Here is a 24,997-nt window from a genome sequence, read left to right on the forward strand (position 1 = left end):
TCATGAATGCTTGGTCTTGTTGGATTTGTGAGACTCTGCTGAATCTACTGGTACCTTGTTTCCCATGTAACAATAAGAAATATACTCAAAACCTGGATTAATCTTTTTAGTCACATAGCACTATTATTATTCTGAACACTACTGTATATATTGTATGCACACAGAGTAATTGCAGCTGTTGCCAGCAAGGTCTTTAAAACGTTTTATCATCAACAGGAACAAAATATTCATGTTTAAATGTAGCTTTAAACTCTGTACAATATAGCGTGGATATCTTGTGCCTGAAAATACCTTTGGTCTGCTGTGCACGGTCTTGTGTAAGATGAAACAGTCGCGCTGACACGGGTCACTTACTGCATCCTATGATGGCGCAGCGATTTGTCAGAGCATATAACCTTTTCAATAACTCTTGTATCCACTATTAGTAGTATTCATTTCTGTTGTTAGCAGAAGAACAAGCACATTGCTGACAGTCGACTTGTACTTGGTGTCATGTTGTCTAAACAAAACAATGGTGTTGTCAAAACACAAGCAGACTAAGGCCAGACACTAACTTTATGATAAATATGCACACTTATATGTCTGCAGGTCTTCATGATACCAAACACTTGTAATGATATTTTTTGGCCTCTTCTGTGGCAACAATAAGTGGTTTACTTTGAGGGCTTTATCTTACCCCTTACCATTACTTTGTAAAGCCATTTAGCCCATGATAGCATTTTGCAGGAACGATTAAAATTCCTCCATTGACTGGGATCACAGTTTCCAGCATCGGCGCATATGCCCTTGTCAATTACCATGCGTGTGTGCAGGCATATATATATATAGATGCTTGACTCCAGCTTGACTTTATTCTAACATTGGCAGAATGGTGGCTCAATGGTTAGCACTCTTGCCTCACAGCAATAAACTTTAAATTGACCATAGGTATGAATATGTTTGTCTATATTGATGTGAGATGATACTGGTGTATCGCAGCTTCTCATCCTGATCAGCTTCTGTGTGAAGTGACCTTGTGCTGTAGAAATAATAATATTTTGAGCTGCACCTTTTGCATATATATGAGGTCTGTTAGAAAAGTATCCGACCTTTTTATTTTTTGCAAACACCATATGGATTTGAATCATGTGTGATTGCATCAGCCAAGCTTGAACCTTCGTGCGCATGCGTGTTTTTTCACGCCTGTCAGTTGCGTCATTCGCCTGTGAGAAGGCTTTGTGTGAGCAGTGGTCCACCCCTCTCGTCGGATTTTTATTGCGAATAAAATGTCTGAACGATTTGGAGCTTTGCTGCATCAAATTTTTCCAGAAACTGTGAGAGACCTTCAGGTGGACACCATTCAGAAAATTCAGATGGCTTTCAGGGACGATTTTATGGGGATTACACAGATTAAGGAGTGCTCCAGCCGGTTTAAAGACCGCCCACAGCGTCTGAGAGCACGGCGCACTCCGAGCGCCGATCGACAGGCTGAAACCCCGCTGAAACAACCAGATCTTTGCTTTGCGCCATGCGGCTCCGTCCCGACGCGCAAATTTCTCCGCTCCTCTTTCCATGACAAAAACCCCTGTAACAGTGGAATGTGCCGTTCATTTCCAAAGTGAAGGCTTTGTTGATCTGGGACGTCGTCTGACTTCCACAGAAATGGCAGAAGACGTGGACATCACCACTTTTTCGGCACATTCCACTGTTACAGGAGTTTTTGTCATGGAAAGAGAAGCGGAGGGCTTTCAGATGGCTTTCGGTGGCTTTTCAGTCGTGTGACTATCCGAGAAATTGTGAATGAGCTGGACATGCCAGAACATGTCCTGTGAGGCTTCATCACGGCGTTGCTTTGCGCCATGCGGCTCCGTCCTGAGGCACGAATTTCTCCACACGTCTGTCTCAATGTGCCGAAAAAGTGCTGATGTCCACGTCTTCTGCAGTTTCTGTGGAAGTCAGATGACGTCCCGGATCAACAAAGCCTTCACTTTGGAAATGAACGGCACATTCCACTGTTACAGGAGTTTTTGTCATGGAAAGAGGAGCGGAGAAATTTGAGCGTCGGGACGGAGCCGCATGGCTTAAAACAACGCCGTGATGAAGCCTCACAGGACATGTCCTGGCATTTCCAGTTCATTCACAATTTCTCGGATAGTCACACGACTGAAAAGCCACCGAAAGCCGTCTGAAAGCCGTCCTGTGAGACCAACACGGAGGTGCTTTTGTCCGCGCCATGAGCGGCTCCGTGGCGCATCCCTCCGCTTCTCTTCTCCCCATAAAATCATCCCTGAAAGCCATCTGAATTTTCCGAATGGTGTCCACCTGGAGGTCTCTCACAGTTTCTAGAAAAATTTGATGCAGCAAAGCTCCAAATCGTTCAGACATTTTATTTGCAATAAAAATCCGACGAGAGGGGTGGACCACTGCTCACACAAAGCCTGCTCACAGGCGAATGACGCAACCGACAGGTGTGAAAAAACTCACGCATGCGCACGAAGGTTCAAGCTTGGCTGATGCAATCACACGTGATTCAAATCCATATGGTTTTTGCAAAAAATAAAAAGGTCGGATACTTTTCTAACAGACCTCGTACATACACCACCGTGCAAAAAGGAACTTTTGCTGTGCGTAAACCTGCTTATTTCCCCGGGTACATTTACAAACTTCCAAAGTGCAAGTGCAAATACAAAACCGTATATGTAAACGTGTAAACATGGATCAACACACATAGACACATACTTGGAGCTATGCGCAGCAGTCCTGCTCTTGTTCCCCTCTCAGCTCCACTGCATTGTGTGCGCTGCGATTCTCACAGGAATGTTTGAGCATCATTTGTGTTTGTGTGCCTATGCTGTGTTTGTGTGCATGTGCCACATTCTGTATGTTTGTTTGGTGATTATTCATGCTCTTCTGACTGTCCCATCTCTAAGTGTGGATATGACAGTTTTTAATTAAACGCATTTATCTGGCCCCCTCTCGCCATGCAGCACTCTGACACAAATGTATTCCATTTGCCACGGGTAATGGAGTTGAGTGAAGATGATACTTGCTCCAGGTACAGTATGGAGAGCCTGGAAGCATATAAATGCATTCAGACATGCAGGCATATTGACACGCACATGGAAGTTTCTCTCACTCTCTCTCTTTCACGATATGCCCAGATGAGTTCATCAGCAGTTTGCTGTTTTTTGTTTTTTTTTCGTCCCTCACTGATTGACAAAAGTTACCTTGCGTGCTGTGAGAACAAGCTCAGGTGTGTGCATTTAGTTATTGGAAAAATAAAATTTTCACATTTAAGGTAAAATATTTATTTAATTGTTCTCATAGCAACTCACATCTCTTAAAGTAAAGATACCCCCCAGTTGTGTGCAATGTGAAAGATTGTGGAGCTTTTGTGCAAATCCTGTTTGTTCTGAGGTTTTCGCACATCTTGTCGTAGTCTGCTTTCCACTTCAGTAGTTTCCAAAGATTGAGTATGATGCGACATCCTTCACTAAATGTGTTTACTGACTTTATGCTATCGCACAAATAACTCATAGCAGTGTGGTAACAATTTTAAAGTATTTGTCGGAAGTAAAAATGTAAACAGATTTTTTAATTTTAGTGGGTGGAGTTGGGGGGGGGGGGTCCCCTCTTTGGGTTAGCTGCAAGAGAATACGTGTGCTTTATCACCCAGCAAGAAAACACTGATTGGATGTCAATCTCCATAACCGTGTATCAAAATTAGTATCTGGTCAAACAGATGATGATTTTGTTGTTTTTCATATACCTTAAGAAATTTTTTTTTTCCTATAATCTGTATCTATCCATTGAACTAAAAAAAACAAAACACAAACCCAATTTTTGCCAATAATCATTCATTGCATGACTTGACTCTGAACTGAGCTCATAGATTTTGGAATTCACTCTTGCTTACAAACTGTTTCAGCGGTACAAAAGCTGAATAGGAACTGACGTAGAAAAATATAAATAAGAGGGAAAAGATTACCGTATAGTGTCATAATATGATGTTCTACAATCTTGAGTATTCCTTAGCTCTTGTAGCCAATCATTTACCATGAAGGTTGAAGAAGGTCAAGGTTTTCATTGCAACTACAGACTGCTCCAGGTAATTTTGCACAGTTGATTTGTTGATTTCATTGATGAACTTCTCCTATCGACTCAGAATGGTTTTAATCAGTGAACTCAGATAATTGAATGTTGCTTTGCAATGAAAATCTTGACTTTCTTGGACTTCTATGGATTGTGGATGGAGACAACTGCTCTTTAAAATTTTGGGTTTCATTCAAATAGAAAGCTGAATCTCTAATTCAGTCTTTGGCTTCATCTTGGGTTTTTCACTTGAAGCCTCTGCAAATTATCTGTTTGTATTCATACTAATTTCTGCTGTGATTTGTGTGTTTTGGTGCTTATGGTGCGTAACTACTGCAAATCTCAGGCTTGTTGCTCTCCCCCTCCCATTTCACATCTTCCTCTGCATAATGTGCTGTGACACTGCAGTCAGGAAGGCCAGATTTGCATAGACTCATGTTTGAACCGCTTGGAATTTTGGAGTGTTGTTTTTGCTTGTATTTTGACAGTCTGTGGAAGCTGGACTGTCAGAGGTCACAATTGTGCATACACAAGAAAACAGCTGAGCATATGAGCGCTGTGTGTACAGACCTCAGCTAGACACTCATTAAACCACTTTTATACGCACAAACTAACATTGCATTTGTTCTCTGGCTGTTAAACTAACTACATTTTGACTTCCAACATCCATTTCTTTTGCAAAAGCATTCATGGCTCTCCACAAACGTGTACAGACATTTATGAAATGAGCATTAATTATTGTATAATATTTTCCATCTGGTACAGCATGTTGTGCCTATTTTTAAAAAATAGTTTAAATTATGTTTTTGAAAATTACTGCAGGTAAAAGATTTGTGTGTGTGTGTGTGTGTGTGTGTGTGTGTGTGTGTGTGTGTGTGTGTGTGTGTGTGTGTGTGTGTGTGTGTGTGTGTGTGTGTGTGTGTGTGTGCGTGTGCAGTTGTGCTCAAAAGTTTACATACCCTGGCATAATTTTTGTTTTTTTTTGGCCATTCTTCAGAGTATATGAATGATAACACAGAAACTTTTTTCCACTCATGGTTAGTTGTTGGGTGAAGCCATTTATTGTCAAACAACTGTATTTAGTATTTTTAAATCATAATGACAACAGACACTACACAAAGGACACTGATCAAAAGTTGACATACCCCTGTTCTTAATACCGTGTATTGCTCAATTTAACATCAGTGACAGCTTGGAGTCTAGTTGTGGATGAGGCTCTCTGATTGTAAAGCTGGCCTTTCTAATAGGTTTGTCTGTTATCTGCCCCAGAAGACCACTCCAGAGAAGATGCTGATGCCACCACAGAGTCACAAAAGGTCTTTAGGAGTGCCCATTCCCTCCAAATGACCTCAGTCTCCTCAAGATACAGCCTGCTGTGGCCCTTCTTAAACTGAGTAGATGAGTGATTAGTCCAGCTCTGTTTATTGTTCAGGTGAATACTCAGGTATTTATGGGATGGCACCATCTCAAGGTCCACTCCTTGGGTATTCACCTGTGTTGGGGAGGACTGTCTGTGCTTGTGGAAATCCACCACCAGTTCCTTGGTATTTCCTGCTCTGATCTGGAGGACGTTCCACTAGCAGCAGGCCACAAAGTCCTGTATGATCTTTCTGTACTCCCCAACCTCCTCATTTGTGATGATGCCAGCATTTGCAGAGTTGGCAGAGAACCTCAACTGTAGGAGAATTCTGCAGTCTAGAGGGTGTAGAGGAACGGAGCCAGGGGCTCCTGTACAACAAATCACCATGTCTGACTTGCAGCCTCAGGTTCAAGTCTCAAGTCCGATGGCACTTCTTAGGGAACGGAAGAAATTCATTTACATCCCCAGTGTTCCTGCTTACACAGGAACTGAAGCATGTTCCTTTATACTTGCATCTGGTGCCCCTGTAGTCATTGCCAATGATGATATAGTCCTGACAAGTGCCTGCTTTCCCGGGATGATGGTGGCTTTGTAAAATCGAGGGCTCTGTTAAATGATCCATTAGGCAGCTCCAAAACAATGAATTCCAGTGAGATTGCAGTGCTAGAAACTGTGATGGTGGGTAAAGCTGCAGGGATGTGTGGTGTCTGGCCGGAAGTTATTTAGTTTGGGTGAAGGCACTATTGTCCTCGCATTGCAAGCATTTTTTGTTTCTGATAGGGAAACAGGTGTGAACTCGGCAGACTAAGAAAGGACTGTTCCTCTGAGCAGCTACAGTGACATTACGTTGGTGGTTCTTCTCTGTGCATGATTCAGCTTGAAGGTGCCTCAGTGTTGAGGACCCTAGCAACTGAAGAAGCCAAAGGCACTCCCATGTATCCCCTGGTTATGCCAGATATAAGGCTACTTTTGCTAGGTGGATATGAACCGGTGGTTTTCACTGGATGGATACTAATTAGGGCCAAAGCCCCATGGCAGGATGGATGTGGCGATGCCCAGCGCCAGTGCATGGTTCCATGACATGTGATAACCTATAATAACGTGACCTCTATTACCTATTTGATTCTAGATTGGTATAAAGCTGCTCTTATCCTTGTTTAGTTTGAAAATATTTGCTGTGTCAGGCTAATAATTTCAGAGTATCACATAGGTGCCATTGTGTAATGAAAATAAGTCACTCTTGATCGGCTCCATTCACCCATAGCTGCTGGCTTATGGAACAGCTATTGCAAGGGAGCTCCATAAATCTTCATACAGTATTGATGTGTCAATCTAGTCATCGGGTTTACTGTCAGCTCATCCAGGTGTCGTAAAGATTAGTGGGTCTGTTCACTGTCTGCTGTGGGAGGATGCCCTTGAGTGAGCAGCAGGAGGACATCCAAACACCCTCAGGATGTCTAAACTGCCGAAGCACATCTTGATTCACTGGAGACATTTATTATCTTCTGAAAGACTTCTCTGTACTTTTTTTATTCATTTTGCAGAAGTCATGATTGCATGACCACAACTTACTTCCTACAGTACAGAAGTATAGATGTAGAAGTATAAAAAGCAGAAAAACAATAGAGGCTGTAAATGGTCTGTGTAAAAGGACATAAAAGTCATTTTATGTTGTTTTTCTCTGACTTGGCGCTCTCATTCTCAATCTTTTCTCTCCCACCATCAGATCTCCACACTATGCCTGCCCAGAGGTCATCAGGGTGAGTGGTTGTTATCATTGTTATTGTTGTTATTATTATTATTATTACTATTTGGGGTTGTGATGCTCCACCAGCGGACCTGAGTGCACCACTGGCAGAGGAGCTAAACAGCTTCCGGTGGCCCTCACTTCAGTAATCACGAAGTGCTTTAAGAGACTGGTTCTTCAGCACATCAAGGACCACCTCCCCCCAGACTTCAACCCTCACCAGTTTGCATACAGGGCAAACAGATCCACAGAGGACGCCATCGCTGTAGCTCTCCACTCTGCTTTAAACCACCTGGAGCAGCCGCAGAGCTATGTCCGAATGCTCTTTGTGGATTATAGTTCTGCCTTCAACACAGTAATCCCGGACAGACTCACCACAAAACTAGACACTCTCGGCTTCCACCCTCTCACATGCGCCTGGATTAAATACTTTCTTTCCAACCGTCCCCAGACTGTGAGACTCGGCCCACACCTCTCCTCCACCCGCACGCTGAGCATTGGCTCTCCACAGGGCTGTGTGCTGAGCCCCCTCCTCTACTGCCTCTACACCTACGACTGCAGACTGGCCCACAAGAACAACCTTATCGTCAAGTTTGCAGACGATACCACAGTGGTCGGTCTCATCTCCGGAGGTGATGAGGCTGCCTACAGAGAGGAGATCCGGCAGCTGGCAACCTGGTGCTCAGAGAACAACCTCGCTCTGAACGCTAGGAAGACCAGAGAGATCATCATTGACTTCAGGAAACACTGCACCGACCCTGCCCCCCTTCTCATCAACGGCGAGCGTGTGGAAAGGGTCCACACCTTCAGGTATCTCGGCGTTCTCATCTCAGACTGCATCTCCTGGTCCAACAACATCTCCTCTATCCTCAAGAAGGCTCAGCAGCGGCTACACTTCCTGAGAGTCCTCAGGAAGTACAACCTCAACACTGACCTGCTGCTGGCCTTCTACCGCTCATCCATTGAGAGCCTGCTGACATACAGCATAACAGTATGGTTTGGCAGCTCCACCGCTGCTGACAGGTAGAGAATGCAGAGGGTTGTTAAGGCAGCACAGAAGCTCATCAGCCGCCCTCTCCCCTCCCTGTTGGACATTTACACCTCCCGCTGCCTCAGTAGAGCCAAACGTGATCTCCAAAGACTGCTTTCACCCTGGCTCTGCCCTGTTTGACCTGATGCCCTCAGGGAGGCGCTACAGGCTCACAAGGACAAAAACAAACGGACTGAAAAACAGTTTCTTCCCCAAAGCCATAACCACATTGAACTCTAGCATGCACTGATCCTCCTCGTGCAATCCTAACCATGTGCAATAACCCAATCACCCATGGACAGTATACATTTCTTTGCAATATATTTATATCCTAGCCACACCTTGCATTAGTGTCAATTGGATATATATTTTTCCTTACATTCTTGAATTTTTCTTTATATCTTGTTTTTGATACATATTCTTGCACTATTTTTATTTCTTTTTTTTTTTTGCACAATTTTTATTCTATTTTTATTATATTTTATTGCACTGCAACTGGATGGCCCTAATCTTGTTGTACCAATGTATAATGACAATAAAAGGCATTCTGATTCTGATTCTGATTCTGAAAGGTAAGGAATAAGGATAAGTACTCAGTTTTGTAAAATGTAGTATAATAAGTGCTGCGTTTACACATAACGACGAGAAGTTATGAATGCCACGGAGTATGCATTCTTGGCCACTTATCACGAATGTCCTCAGGAACTGCTGCAACCTGTTACCACGCATTACGATTAATGGCACGTGTTGCTGGTGAATTATCAGGAACCATTACACACGGTCAAGAATAATGTTCCGTGCTACTGTGCGTAACAGCGCATCGTTATGTTCTGTCACATTGTGAATGAGGCGAATTGTCTCCACACACACCCATATTCATCCATCAGCTGCTGAACAATTCAGATCACTCCGGTTTGCTCCTCAAAATCCACAGCAGAAGAACTTTGTGACTGCATGCTTGGTTGGGCTCTGTGCCATGGAGTAGTGCAGAAAGGAGGAGGAGACTGATAGAACTAGATGTGTGGCTCCACGCGGGTCTCATCTTGTGCGTTTTCCCAAACATCAGGCACAGCAGCAGCAGCAGGTGGAACACCTGCAGGAGTGTGCTGATGAGCATTGGAATTAAACTTTTAGCCGATTTGGCGTCACTGTCCTTCTTCAGCATACTGCAGCAATGAAAGTGAATTCGGTGCAGCACGGTTTAATTGTGCATACGTCAGAGAAGAACACTGTCACGCTCTATTAGGGATCACCACTAATCAAGATGGATCAACACGCTCAGTTGCGACCTCCACGATATGAGGTGAAATGAAGGTGGTGCGTGACATTTGTGGAAGATTTTTTGACAGCCAGAAACATGCTCCATGAAAATCATGCACCAACACACACTATTAAGAAACATGCATTAAGTAAAGTTAAGAATGTCAGGAATGTGCCAAGAATGACGCAAATATGACATTCGTAACGCGTCCTGCCCATGTGTAAACACAGCATAAGATTACAACAGAAGAACATCTCACTTTTTGGCAAATTGTTCTGTAAAAACTATCAATTTTGTTCTAGAATGCAGGTGGAAGGCAACTCAGCCAGCACAATTCTACTCAAAACAATGAGATTGCAGTTCAGTAATAGCTTGTTGAAGCTTGGAAAAATGAGGTGGCTTGATCTCCATCATATTTGCACTGTCCTGACGAAACTCACTCGTTCCATCAGGGAGAAAAGTATGACGGCAGGAAAGCAGACGTCTGGAGCTGTGGGGTCATCCTCTTTGCCCTGCTGGTGGTGAGTATCAACTTGTTTTACCAAAGTGATGGTGAATTGGCCAAAATGTATTTTAAAATTCTCCTGCAGAATCCTGCAGAAGACAGTTTCTGAAGCTGACACATATTGCATTTTATAGCAGCGGTTGTGGGTCAGTGACAGAAAGCAAGTGAGCTTTGTGATAGGACATTTGTGACTTTGCTCTCTTTCTTTTGAGTTGCTGTTGATTGTGGTGTAGTGGTAAAACTCTGAGAATTTGAAGCTGTTGTTGAACTTAACACACAAGCTAAGTATTCAGGGGTTAAATCAAAACTCTTAATATTTGGAAGGTCCTACAAAAAGTTGAAAGGAGGCCCTCCAGCTGGCAGGCTTATGCAACAGGAGATCAGAGGGAAGAAGCATCTTTTTATTCATTATCCTGTATCCACACTCATCGCTGTATTTATAATCATGTCTGTTCTCCAGCTACATTATGTCTGTGTTTTCCCAGCCGTGCAGCCCTGAAGCTTTGTTTCATCAACAGCTGTACTATAGCTCTTACACGTTCCTGTTTCATGAATAATTCATCCAGCCCAACTGAAATATGAAAGCCCAAAATAAATGCCACTGCTGACAGGACAGCTTCCAGCCACAGGCCCTCTGTATTTGACTTCATTCTTATCATTTTCACTCTATCACACATGTCTATGTACTTAGATTCCTGACAATATCCCTTAAACTTTACTGTACAAATATGTCTTGTGTCATTGTCTCCATTATAACTTTTTGAGCTTAAAGCTATTGTCTCATATGAATGTCCACAAAATCACGTCTGGAGTTGCTCTTTCATACATGTTGTGCGTTTAGACTAAATATACTGGACAAACCCTCCAACTTGACAGTGCCCTAAGCAGCCTTACTCCCAGTCAACCCATAAATTGGCCGAGAGGTGGAACGTGGGCAAGACTGTCATGACCTAGGCAGGGTAAATGAAGCCCAAATTCCCAAACATGTGATGCTACAGCTAACAGGCTAACTTTTGTTCATTTATTTGATAAATGCATATTTTTGTGGACCAGGCTGTTTTTCATAATGGCTGACTCAGGTGCATCTCGTAAAAAATATTTATTGCTTTAGTAACTGTTGCACCATCAGTGGACTTAATATCACCAAACTACATGCTAATGAGTGCTACCCTTGTGCTAACGCATAAATGAAACAATACTAAAATTTTCACTCAACAGAAATACTAGAGCACCAACTTCTTTGATGGCCCGTTAGTCCAATTAACCACACTACAAGCCGTGTTATCTCTGATATTTGGAATAAACTGCTCAAGAAGACAGCGTCAACTTGACCAAGTCAAGTTTGTAGTAGCTGCCAGTCTCTGCTACTGGGCCCTTGCCTCCGGTACACAGCTGTCGCTCAAAGACAGCACCCTAATTATTCATAACTTTATGACTTAAAATAGCTTAAACTGATTCATTATAATTAAAATTGAAACCCAGTACATTTGGCATGAACTGGGAAGCTAGCCATAGAGATCAAAACTGTTTTTTGTTTTGTTTTTTTATCAGACTGTAAATATGTGTATTTCTGCTGTTAAGTTGAACATTTTAACATGGGGGTCTGAGACGAGTGACTCACTTTTGAAGCCAGCCTAAAGAGGCCATTCAAGGAACTGCAAGGTCTCGCCTTTCATTGGCTTCATTTTCCATGACTAGAGGTTGCCACTTGGTTGCGCACAACAGCTAAATATTCATGACAGACACACTGGAGATACTCTGATTGACCTCTCCCACACTACACCCAAGTGCTACCTAAACCAATTGTGATGCAAAAAGCATGTTACAGAAGTTGATGTAGCAGTTCGTCATATTTGTTTGATGACTTTATCAGCCTTGTTTTTGCCCGATCTGTACCAGATACCCAATCTGCTCAAAGTTCCCAGATTTCATCATCTCTCCATTAAATATCGTAATCAGTGTCTTCATGTAAATGGACCTTCTTCCCCTTTGGACGTTTGTATTGTTCCGCTTTTGTGTTAGTTTCGTAATACAAATGTTGTCAACTTGCCCGCTCACTTAGTGCCAGTCCTTCCAGCAAGGACCTGTGCTGTTCACATGTGAGCGCACACAGACATTTCTCAGGCTTAGTATTAGGGAGCTTGCAGGTTCAAGTCTGTTTAATGTGTGTTTCAATTGATTCAGACATTTGTGTTCTCACGTACAGTTCTTCTGGGATACCTCTGGACATCTTCAGTAGTGCATGTGCAGTGCATGTGTGAAAGAAGTTTGAAACAAAACTTTTTCTCCATCTTTGTTTAACTGCTGATTATAGTCTGTGTCTTGCTTCGTCCCAATGTCCGCCCATGAGACAACCATTTGTCTGATTGTAGGAGGCGTACATACGCCACAGCAGTTATGCTGTGCTTAAATCATCTGTTACACAAGCCTAGCCTTTTGTTTCCCCTCTACCTCTCTTCATTTCTCGCTCCCTCCATCTTGAGTTCTTGTGGCACTTGTCATTCATCAAACAGCTACATCTGTGACGTGTCAGCACACTCTGATAAATGGCTCTTGTGTGAGAATGCTGAATGAAGAAGGTAATTGAGAAAGCTGGGTAATTATTAGAAAAACCTTTTTTCTGCACTTACTATTTGTTTTGCATCACAGCTGAGGGCAGAGTACTCCAATTAGATCGTTGTACAAGTTGAGAAAGCTGGTGTTTTTTTGTTTGTTTGTTTGTTTGTTGTTGTTGTTTTTTTTGCTGCCTTTAAGGATTAAGACTTATAATGTGATTATAATCGTTCTGGCAGACTGTTCTGCACTGCCATTCTATTCACTGTTTTAGCATTTCATTTATTTATTTTTGTTTTGCAGTGCTGCAATTAAAAAAAAAAAAATCTCATTCTTCACTCCTGTGTAAAGAGCCTTTCACACCGCACACTTGCTCGCTATATTTTGCAAATTCAAATGTGTTGCCACAATGGAACACCATGTTTCCATCCAGAGGTGGGAAGAAGTCACCAGCAAGTCACTCTGGGTAGTGACCAAAAAGGGTAGTGACCAAAAAACAAGGTCGAGGATCCAAGTGACAGAAATGAGATTCCTCTGTCAGGTATGTGGGCTTACACACAGGAACAGTGTGAGAAACTCAAATGTCCAGGAAGGACTTGGAGTACAGCTGCTGCTTTTTCACATCAAAAGTAGCCAGCTGAGGTGGTTTGGGCATCTGGTGAGAATGCATCCTGGTGTTATCTCCATCGAGAAGTCTTACAGGCACGTCCAACTGGGAGGAGGCCATGGGGAAGAACCAGGACATACTAGAGGGAGTATATTTCCCAGATGGCTTGAGAATGCCTCAGGATCCTACCAGGAAGCGATACAGGATTGGCCACGAATAGGGAAATGCAGAATAAGCTGCTTGTTCCGCTGCCACTGTGACCTGGACAAGCAGCAGAAAATGAATGAATAAATATCTGTTCCTTCTTGTCTGTCTGTACATGAATTCTTGTTACTCTCCAGGGTGCCCTTCCATTTGATGACGACAACCTGAGGAACCTGCTGGAGAAGGTGAAATTGGGAGTGTTTCACATGCCCCACTTCATCCCTCCAGACTGTCAGAACCTTCTCCGTGGTATGATTGAAGTGGATGCTACCAAAAGGATAGCAGTAAGTTCACTTCAGACTCAGTATCTCTATTTATTCCCATACTTCCAAAGAGATTAAAAAAAAAATAATGCTTCAGTAAATAATTTGTTTTGTTTTTCTGTCAAATATCTGCAATGAATAATACAAATTGCCTGCAGTGCAAACAAATTGTAACAGTATTATTCATAAATTCTTATTGGATCCTTGATTAAGCTGTAGACCCAAAGGCAAAACCCTGTGTGCACTTTTAATGTCTATGCTTTTATGCACTTGTCACCCAGGAATAGTGACAGAAATTTTACTGTCCAAGTTAAAATACCAGCACAACCTTTAGAAAAAGTAGTTTGACTTTTCAAACATAACAGTGGAGTTAAAATGAAGGCAGATTGATGTCTTAAATTACATGAAAGCCATGGCGTGTTCACAATATCGTTTTCAGAGGACACTTGGGTACCACCGGAATGACTTTTTGTCAAATGAACAGTTATATAGGGAAAATAAGACATGCTTCCATTGTGATTGAACAACACCTATGACATTTTGACCGGGCATGAGGACACACACAAGTGCTTCAGTGTTGAAAATCCCACTGACTGGAGAAGGTCACAGGGATGCCCACATTTCACCTGTGTCTGCCTGTGTGGCTGTCATCCAGGACCCAAAGCAGTTATGTGGTCTGGTGGAGGAGGCAGCACGTGGCATTAGTGCATGCTCCCTGATCTGTACAGTTGGTACTGAAGTGTATAACGTTGGACCTCATTATTCCCACGCATACATTCTCAGTGATTCCATAAGACCTGTATTATTGCTACATTCTTCTTCTCTCGGCTGCTCCTGTTAGGGGCCGCCACAGCAGATCAGTCATTTCCATCTCACCCTGTCCTCTGTAACTTCCTCTGTCACACCAACCACCAGCATGTCCTCCCTCAGCAGATCCATAAACCTTCTCTTTGGCCTCCGTCTTCTGGTTCCATCCTCAGCATCCTTCTCCCTATATAACCCCTCCTCTGCACATGTCCAAAACATCTCAATCTCACCTCTCTGACTTTATCTCCGAACTGTCCCACCTGAGCTGTGCCTCTGATATGTTTATTCCTAATCCTGTCCATCCTCGTCACTCCCAAAGAGAATCGCAACATCTTCAGCTCTGCCACCTCCAGCTCTGCCTCCTGTCTTTTTGTTAGTGTCACCGTCTCTAAGCTGTACAACATAGCTGTTCTCACTACTGTCTTGTAAACTTTCCCTTCACTCTTGCAGATATTCTTCTATCACACATCATTTCTGCCACAGTTGACCCCAAGTATTTAAACTCATCTACTTTCACCACTTCATTACAGCTCACAATGTCATCTGCAAACATCATAGTCCATCAACCTGTCCATCACCATTGCAAACAAGAAAGAACTCAGAGCTGATACTTGATGTAATCCCACCTCCACCTTGAATGAGTCTGTCATTACTACTGTGCATCTCACCACTGTCACACTATCCTTGTACATGTCCCACACTATTCTCACATACCTCTTTGCTATTCCAGACTTCCTCATGCAATACCACAACTCTTCTCTTGGCACCCTGTCATACGCTTTCTCTAAATCTACAACACATAATGTAACTCTTTCTGGCCTTCTCTGTGCTTCTCCAACAGTATTCTCAGAGCAAACATTGCATCTGTAGTACTCTTTATCAGCGTGAAACCATATTGCTGCTCACAGATCTTCACCTGTTTTCTAAGCCTAGCTTCTACTAATCTTTACCATACCTTCATGCTGTGGCTGATCAACTTTATGCCTCTGTAGTTACTGTAGCTCTGCACATCACCCCTGTTCTTAAAAACAGAAATCGTCACTCTTCGTCTCCATTCCTCAGGCATCCTCTCACTTTCCAAGATTTTATTAAACAATCTGGTTAGAAACTCCACCTCCATCTCTCCAAGTCATTTCCATGCCTCCACTGGAATGTCATCTGGACCAACTGCCTTTTCACTCTTCATCCTTTTCACTTCATCCTTACTAATATCTTGTACTTCCTGATTTACTCTCTCCACATCATCCCTCATTTTCTTCATTCATCAACTCTTCAAAATATTCCCTCCACCTTCTCAACACATTCTCCCTGCTTGTCAGCACATTACCATGTGCATCTTTTACCACCCTAACCTACTCCACATCTGTTCCAGCTCTGTCTCTTTGTATGGCAAATCGGTGCAAATCCTTTTCTCCTTCCTTACTTTTCAGCTTCTTGTACAGCTTGCTAAATACCTTGTCCTTATTTTTGCCACTTCTCTTTTCACCTTACACCACATCTCCTTGTACTCCTGTCTACTTTCTTCATCTCTCTGACTATCCCAGTTGATTTTGCAAAAATCAACTGGGATCTCCCCTTCCACATTCCTATCCTTGATACCATATCTACCCATTACTTCCTCATCACCGCCGTTCCCTTCGCCAACATGCCCATTGAAGTCCACTCCTATCATCACTCTTTCATGCTTGGGCACACTCTCCACCACCTCATCTAACACACCCCAGAAATCTTCTTTCTCCTTCATCTCACAACCTACCTGTGGGGCATATGCACTGATGATATTCATCATCACCCCTTCAATTTCCATTATTGCTACATTGGTTTTTTAGTATTAGTATTGGTAGTAGTAGTAGTAGTAGTATTGTTGTTGTTGTAGAATACAACAGTAACCGTGTTTACTCTAGAAGTTGGTAGCAGAATACAGTGAGTTGTTATTTGTAACATTCACTTGAGCAAAAACAGATCAGGTCTGGGATTTGAGAGAAATTTATTATTTTAAGGATGCACCATAAGCTTAGAAAGCCTGAAATGCACTAAGGAGTGAAATAACACCAGAGATACACATACAAACTAAAGTGGTGACTGTCTCCACCCTGGCAAGGCAACCATTGTCTTTTTGTTTGTTTCTTTTTCTCCCAAGTGTTCCAAATGCCTTTTCCTCAATTCTCTTTGAGTACTTTCTCAAGCACAGTATGTGAATTCAGGAGAGGACTGCTGTTTGTGTATTCTCCCACTGCAGTCTTTAATGTACTCATCACGATGCCGGTCCCATTCTGCACAGCAACTGATCAGCCTGGCACGGTGGCTGGAGTAGAGCAGGAGCACACGATCAGGATGAGAGAGTCGGTGGGGAAGGCGGGACATGTAAATAATAAACGTGCCCAGAGATTTCAAAAAGTACATACTTCACAGAGAGACAGTGCTGCACTTTGTTCTTGCACTGCATTGAACATGCTGACCAAAGGACATGCAGCGATGTATTGGAGAGATATGTGAAATGTATCTGTACACACTGGAAAATATATCACCATATAAACAACCTGGCAAGAGTTTGAATTGGTGTGGTCTATACCAGTGTGTCAATATCAATCAATCAATCAATCAATCAATCAATTTTTTTATATAGCGCCAAATCACAACAAACAGTTGCCCCAAGGCGCTTTATATTGTAAGGCAAGGCCATACAATAATTATGTAAAACCCCAACGGTCAAAATGACCCCGTGTGAGCAAGCACTTGGCTACAGTGGGAAGGAAAAACTCCCTTTTAACAGGAAGAAACCTCCAGCAGAACCAGGCTCAGGGAGGGGCAGTCTTCTGCTGGGACTGGTTGGGGCTGAGGGAGAGAACCAGGAAAAAGACATGCTGTGGAGGGGAGCAGAGATCAATCACTAATGATTAAATGCAGAGTGGTGCATACAGAGCAAAAAGAGAAAGAAACAGTGCATCATGGGAACCCCCCAGCAGTCTACGTCTATAGCAGCACAACTAAGGGATGGTTCAGGGTCACCTGATCCAGCCCTAACTATAAGCTTTAGCAAAAAGGAAAGTTTTAAGCCTAATCTTAAAAGTAGAGAGGGTGTCTGTCTCCCTGATCTGAATTGGGAGCTGGTTCCACAGGAGAGGAGCCTGAAAGCTGAAGGCTCTGCTTAAAGCTGTAAACTTAAAAATTAACCTGAACTTTACCTGCTTGATTATGGCAAAAATCATCACAATTATCTAACATGAATGCTCACTGACTTTTAAAAACCTTTAAATTTGTTTTTCATATCAATGATTTTAGATATCGTTGACATGAAAAACTAATTTTAAAAAAGTAAAAACATACTCTAGCCACATGGACAAGACCTGTGTGACCTGGGCGAAACAACTGAAGTTCAAATGCGTTCTCCCACCACCACAATTTCACAAAATCTGTTTAATCCAGAAATGTGGGAGACAACACTATAAAAGTTTATATGGTCATCAAGGAATTGATGATTATTTGGCCCTGATTAATGTTTTGCAGAAATTACTGGATTTCCAGATTTGGGTGGAGTGCTTTTCATGTCAGACATTAAAAATCCAAACCGCAATGAAATCTAGAAATTTAGTTATTTCTCGGACACTTTAATTACTGGTGTGAGCAAGAGTGGAGATTATTAAACCAATGTTAAGGTGCTGCTGTTTTGTTAAGCAGTAATGTTGAAATGACATTAGTATGCCGTATGAAAGTCTTTTCTCTGTTCTCACTATGTGGTGAGGAGAGGTCACCCTGAGATCCCCTATATGTCCACCAGCCTCCAGTGTTTGTCCTCAACAAAGGGTTATACACAGACAGCGCTGCTCGGGAAGAATGTGCTACCTGTCCACTGCCTCTCTTGTGTGAGGACTCCAAACAGAGCTCTGGGGATGTGTAGTGAACTCACAGAATGCCAAATAGTTCTGTTAGATTGAGTATTCTTGTAGTTTAGTCGTGGCTGTCGAGTCACAAACAGAACAACCTTTGGAGGTGGCAACATGTCAGATATTTACTCGGGAGTCTTTTATAATAATGTTGAAAATGGAGCTAAAATGAGCCCTTGAGGAACTCATTCAAGCGATTAAAAAAAAATAATAATAACTGGTTGGATTTTCTGCTTCAAGGATTGTGTCAAGTAATCAAATTTTAAAATATTGCTAAATGCATACACTACCTTCTGATAATTGCTTTTCAGAAAGGTTACAGCCTTACTTATAATGTGAATACTTAACATTTTTGATTAAGATTGCAGTGTGTAGTGCCTTGATGCTTGACTTTATCCTTAAGGTGCCTTACCCTACGGTCAAATTAGCTACAAATGAGGGTGACAAGCAGTTGATGTTTGTCATTTGATGGGCCTTCTCAAGCGTGCCCAGTGTGTGGTTACTTGGTTACAGAAGTGTGATAGATTATATAAGATGGGGAAACACGACACTGTCAATCCATGCTCCTAGATGGAACCAAAGATTGATTGGTTTCAGTAAAACATTTGTGAAGGTGATGCTTCTGTATTGATAGTTGTCTTACCAAAGTGATTAGAATAAGTTGCCTTGTAAATCACCTCAGAGTTAATGTTAGGTTAGAAAAACAGGTTGTTTTTTTTAGATTGACAAGTGTTTACGTCTCACTAACTTTTGCAAAGTATAAGAGGAAAAAATGTCAAGCATATTAGATTTATACAGAAATACAGATGTCTGGAAACATATATGTAAGGATTAAACAACGAGAACCCGTGCATTATACGGTTTGAATGCACGATGTGGAGTCTGAAACACCACAACGCGAAGTGCATTCAAACCATATAATACACGGCTTCGAGTTGTTTAATCTGCTTATACCATGGTCCCACACAGTGAGCTAACACACAGATATTTATTTAAGTTAACAGAACTTGATAAAAATGTGTGAGTATTTGGGACTATTTTATGTTTTGTCTCTGATGCGCTTACTGAGTCTGCGGGCTCGCACCGCAGCGGGCCGCTCACACTGCCCCTCCTCTCTGCTGTGTCGCACTGTGACAAACTGTGGTAACAAGTCCAGAAACTACGCTCGCTGTTTTGATGTGGAGCGCTAGGCCGCCCACAAGGATAGAACCGTTCCCTTCTTCTTTCCCGTCTTCAATCTTGTCCAGTTCGTCCTATGTTCAATCTTTACGCTGTTGCTTTTGCTGTTCTTCTCGTTTGCTCTCCTCTTTCCATTCCTCAAACGTTTTATTTTGGCCAACAATATTACAATTCACTTGGAAATCCATGTTTTATCGCGTTTCTGTCATTCACTTGTCAAAACACAGCTGATCTGCACCAACTGATTTGTGCGTTGCGATGGTGACGACCAGAGCGGAGTGATTATAACAGTGACTTAACTCGCCGAACTAAATTTGCATATACACGAAAATAATGCACGCCAGTTAGACATGGAATTCTCACTGACCATGGTATATATATATATATATATATATATATATATATATATATATATATATATATGTATGTTTTTGTTTTTGTTTTTGTTCTTTCAATCAACCACTCTACATCAGGCTTCTCATCTCTATCAGGCCCCACCTAGCTGGCAGTGTAGCGAGCACTTATGTTTTGTCTCTGTAAAATGCCCATTCTGATTGAAAATGAATGGCAGCTGGTCGCTTTGCCTTTGTCTCTTGTAGCAAATGTGACCATGACCTTGGCCTTGACATCAGTGATCGATACCTTGGCCATGCCTTGAGGGTTCAGAGCATTGGTTATTTGAATTCGAATTTGAATTTTTATTTGGCACACAAACACAAAAACAAAACAAAGAAATCTCTCACAAGACCAAACAAAAGCAAACATAACCTCAAACAATTTAAAAAAAACAATTTCCCAGTTGTGTGCAGCCAGAAGGGTGTGGGCTGAAGCAAAGGCTTGTAAACGCCCACCCCTATCATGAGTTGCCATATACACATATATATGCACTCATAACAGCAACTACAAAAAAGAAAAGAACAAGAAGATGAGCAAAAGGTTTGTAGATTAATCAATACACCAAACATCCAAACATAGCAGAACAATTAACAGTATGATGCACATATTAAACAGAAGAACAGAAACAAACCCCTTTAACAGATAGGCAATGACTTTTACAGTAGTACGATACTTTAAGCAGTCAAATACTGAAATTCCTCTCAGATGATAACATGACTCTCTCATTTTAAACAATTCGTGGACATGTTGAGGCAAGAGTTCATTTTTAACATAATACATGAACTGTATCGTAAAATAATCAACCAAGTCCCAAAATTTCAAACGTTATCTGAAGAAATTTCAAGGCGTTTTCAAGCAAACTGGAGTTTCACTGATTTTCAATACTATTTACATGGTGAAAAAAATCTGTAGAATACAGAATGCTACTTTTACTCAAAACAACTGCTGTTCTTGAAGGTACTTTCATAACATGCATGTTTTTAATGTAAAATTCCATGTTCTTGTTCATGTTCATTTTTTATATGAACCTCAGTGGGGTTTTTCATTATTATTATTTATTTATTTAGACCTTGGCCTTGAGGTTTCAAGCTTGCCCTGGGGATGAAAGTCTTGACCTTGGCCTTCAAGGTTTTGGCATTGATTACAACACTGTATGATTATACAGTTTAAAGCCTCTTATAGTTGTGCATAAGTACTCAAATGTTTGCTTTTATTTATTTACATTAGAGGCCCATTGAAGTTAAATCGATGTGGGTAACCTTTCAACTGTCAGAATTGCGACAGCTGTAAGACACAGAGAAATGGAAAGCTGTGACTGTGTGCTCCATCATAATGACACTTGAATGTTAGTGGGTTGAAGTTGAGCTATTGTGAAAAATAGTGCAAAAATATCCTTTGTCTTCCTTTCTTGGTGAACTTTCTGGAGGATCTCCATCAGTTAAGAGGGTAATGCTAATCAACTCCGCTAGCTACAAGCCAGAGTTCGACTGTTTAATAATCATCAAAATTTACAAATTCCATGAGACACTTGAAAAACAACAAAAACAAAACAACTACAAAAATGATTGATAGTTGCATCTCTAAAAACGTGTTGCTTTTTTCTTACATTCTCCTAATTAGTTTTAGCTGGTTATGTGATACATACCTAAATCCAGACCCCCTCAGTGGCTTAGCCCAATGAAAGATTTCCATCTATTTCCTGTCTGTGTAGTTGGAGCGCCAGAGGCAACAGATCCGGCTACCTCAACACAGTTGTCTCATCTTCACAGTTCAAATGAACAGAGACACTCTGGGGGAAAAAAAGAGGGAAAAAAAAGCCGTTCCTCCTCATGATCCCTGTGTAATGAAGAGGATTGGCTAACTTATTATATTAAAGAGCAGTTCATCAGTGAGATAATACCCTCATAGGGACGGCACAAATGAATTACCAAGGTTCCCTGAATGAAAGAAAAGGAAATCTGTGTCTGTTGTTATATGTGTGGCACATAATTGACCTCATTCAGAAATAAAATACTACAGTTACTTTTGAGACATGCACTTAAACCACCTGTTCCTTTCATTGTAACCCACTACAACCCGCTGTTAACCAATATTCATGTTCAGGTGAGTGTTAAGCCTCTTTTTGTGTGCCGCTTTTGGGCTATTGCCGTTCATGCGATGCCTCAAAAAGCCTTCAGTTGCTCCTCACTCAGCAATAAGTCTTCACTGATGTCACTTTCTGTTGTAATTCTTACATTACAAACATTAACATTCCCCAAGCAAAAGCAGATTAATAAGTGCATGCTGAGATACACAGAGGCAACAAAACTGTTAAGCCAGCAGCGTTCCTCCAGCGAGTGAAATCAAATGGAAATGGTTCTGTCAGATTTATAGAATGATTGATGTGACACTGTATTTGAAATCAAATGACTTTCAAGTGTGTGTGTGATGTTACTGTCATGCCTGTAGGCCTTCAATAAAACTCTGAGAAAGCAGGCCTGTGGCCTACAGGCAGGCTGCTTCTGTCAATACTGTGACCTCTGTGAGAGCACACGGGGGTCATCTACACCTAGTCAGTAACTAGTGTGTCCAACCACATGTGCTGGACAAAACATTCGCCGGCCATCATTCCTGAACCACAGTTGTGCACCATCTGGGGCGGTGAAGATGTGAAGACATTGGGTTCAAGTTACCATAGCCCATTACTAATATGTGCGACTGCTAAGAGTTGATAGGGGGGGGGGGGTTTCCCATACATTAACTTGCATAATAAAGAAGATGGTGATTTTGGATAACAATGAGGGTCGAGTAGTTTCTCTTGTGAACATAATAGCTCATTGAGCCTCATCTATCAAAGTTGCGCACTTGTGGCGTAAATTTACGGTGTAAATTTGAAGTACACCAAAGTTGCCGTGACATGTATCAAGCAGTGCGCACCTGTCCATTTCCAGCGTACGCCTGACGTGACCTTGATAAATGCGGCGGGTGAAAACAATCGTAATTATAATAAACACGCCCATAAATATTCAGACTCCGCTTCAGACACACCCTCATTTTACGACATGGAAGCCAGGAAGACGGCAAAGAAAAAGAACTCCACCAATCACGATGCGTGCCAATAGAGCGTCAAAAGCGGCCGTCGTATTAATTGTCTTGTAGTATAATCAAAAAAGTGTTACAGTGGTCCCTCGTTTATCGCGGGAGTTACGTTCTAAAAATAGCCTGTAATACGCAAAACCGCAACGTAGTCAGCGTTATTTTTTACAATTATTATAGACGTTTCAAAGCTGTAAAACCCCTGTAAAACCACTTTATACACTTTCTCAATCAGGCATGAACATTTTCTCACCTTTCTCTTGTGTGTAAACACTCTCAAAGTTCAAACCTTAGTAGAAAAATAAGACCAACCTGTTTTCAGGCCCAAACATTTGTTTGAGAAATAAAAATAGAATGTTTTCCTTTAAATAATTATGATGGCTTTTAGAACTAACAAATTTAATTTTAACGCTCAACGTACGAGGTTGGACACATAAGAAATTATTAATAGTGACTGACCAGTATTTCACAGATCGCGCCTCTGCGTCCTGACGCCACGCCTTTTTCCACTCACACCTGGCTGCAGGTGTCTGTTTCTGAGTGACAAACACAGTTATGAGTAGTTGTTGGCGCTCTTTTTTCTTCTGGGCGAGAAGATTCTTATAACCAGACACGCAGAACACAGAACACTGTAAAAAAAAAAAGGCATGCAAAATTGGACTAAAAACTCCGCGAAACGGCAAGGCCGCGAAAGGTGAACCGCGTTATAGCGAGGGACCACTGTATTCTCTTTTCACGTGTCAATAATTCTTGACATGTGGATATTTGCTCGCTCAATTAATAAGACACGCCTAATCTGTCAGATTTCTTTATTCTTAAAATGTATTTCTTTGTGACAAACGAATGGAGACGACACAACCTGATTGCAGCACGGGCGAAGGGAATGACAACACTACAGTTGTAATTATCAATTTCATTGTCTAAAACGATCACACCACATAAAGTTAAGCTCAGCGCTGCTCTGGCTCCAGGCTCGAAGTCTGGAGAAAAAGGCGAGCAGCGCTTTCTTTGCAGTCAGCGCTGTGGCCACGGATCGTGCTCGATAGATTTGTATTGATTATTATGTAGTATAATCAGGAAAGTGTTATTTATGTAACATATGCATTGATTTGTATAATGGCACTGTTTATCATGTTGATCATTTTCATTTTTATGTGGATTCCAACGTTGGTTTATTTTGGTGTATAATTTACACCACCTCTCGACCTGGTGTATATTTTCAGCGCAGCGTATGCCAACGACCACATTGATAAATGCCAAGTAGTGCAGCCGTTTTGGCGTACACCCCATATACGCTCAAATATCGCCGTACGTACGTTGATACATGAGGCCCATTAAGAGTACATGGTAGGCACTTGATACTTAGACCATGCATGTCTCTTGGACAGTTGATGAGCTGATTGGAGTCTAGATTTGTTAGATGCATATATATATGGATATTAATTAGGACTGAATAGTTTCTCTTGCACACAGAACAGCTTGATTATTTTTTATTTAGTGAAGAGACAGTGCAAGTTCGTGTACATCACCATACAGTGAAGTAATACATTGTAGACACTTGATACTTGCACCATAGAGCACCACGGACTGTCGATGTCCTGATTAGATTCTAAATTTGTTTGATGCATATATTTGGATATTACTGAGGACTGAGTGGTTTCTGTTGTGAACAGGATAGGTAATTATAAAATACATAGTAAACACTTGATACTAACATCATAGATACCTCCTGGTCCTTCAGTGAGCCAATTAGATTCTAGATTTGTTTGACGCATATATTTGGATATTAATCACGGTGATCTTAATAGTGGTTCCTCTTGCACAGAGAACAGCTAATATATTGTAGACACTTAATACTTGCACCATAAAATCCTGCTGGACAGTCGATGTGCTGATTAGATTCTAATTATATATTCATTTATTTATTTATTTATTTTTGGATGCCCATATTTGGATATTATTGAGGACTGAGTGGTTTCCCTTGTGAAAAGCATATGTAATTATATAATACTTAGTAGATACTTGATACTTACACCATAGATACCTCTTGGAGAG

General features: G+C 41.6%; 1 protein-coding gene across 1 annotated transcript in view; it reads left to right on the top strand.

Moving 5' to 3' along the window:
* The window catches only part of brsk2a (BR serine/threonine kinase 2a), a 721,035-nt gene that overhangs the window by 592,410 nt on the left and 103,628 nt on the right, over positions 1–24,997 (top strand). The window contains 3 exon segments of the mRNA XM_034176871.1: positions 7,158–7,191; positions 9,922–9,990; positions 13,476–13,622. Coding sequence (XP_034032762.1) covers positions 7,158–7,191; positions 9,922–9,990; positions 13,476–13,622 — 250 coding nt within the window.

This window comes from Thalassophryne amazonica, chromosome 8, assembly GCF_902500255.1.
Source record: "Thalassophryne amazonica chromosome 8, fThaAma1.1, whole genome shotgun sequence".
NCBI classification, from domain to species: Eukaryota; Metazoa; Chordata; class Actinopteri; order Batrachoidiformes; family Batrachoididae; genus Thalassophryne; species Thalassophryne amazonica.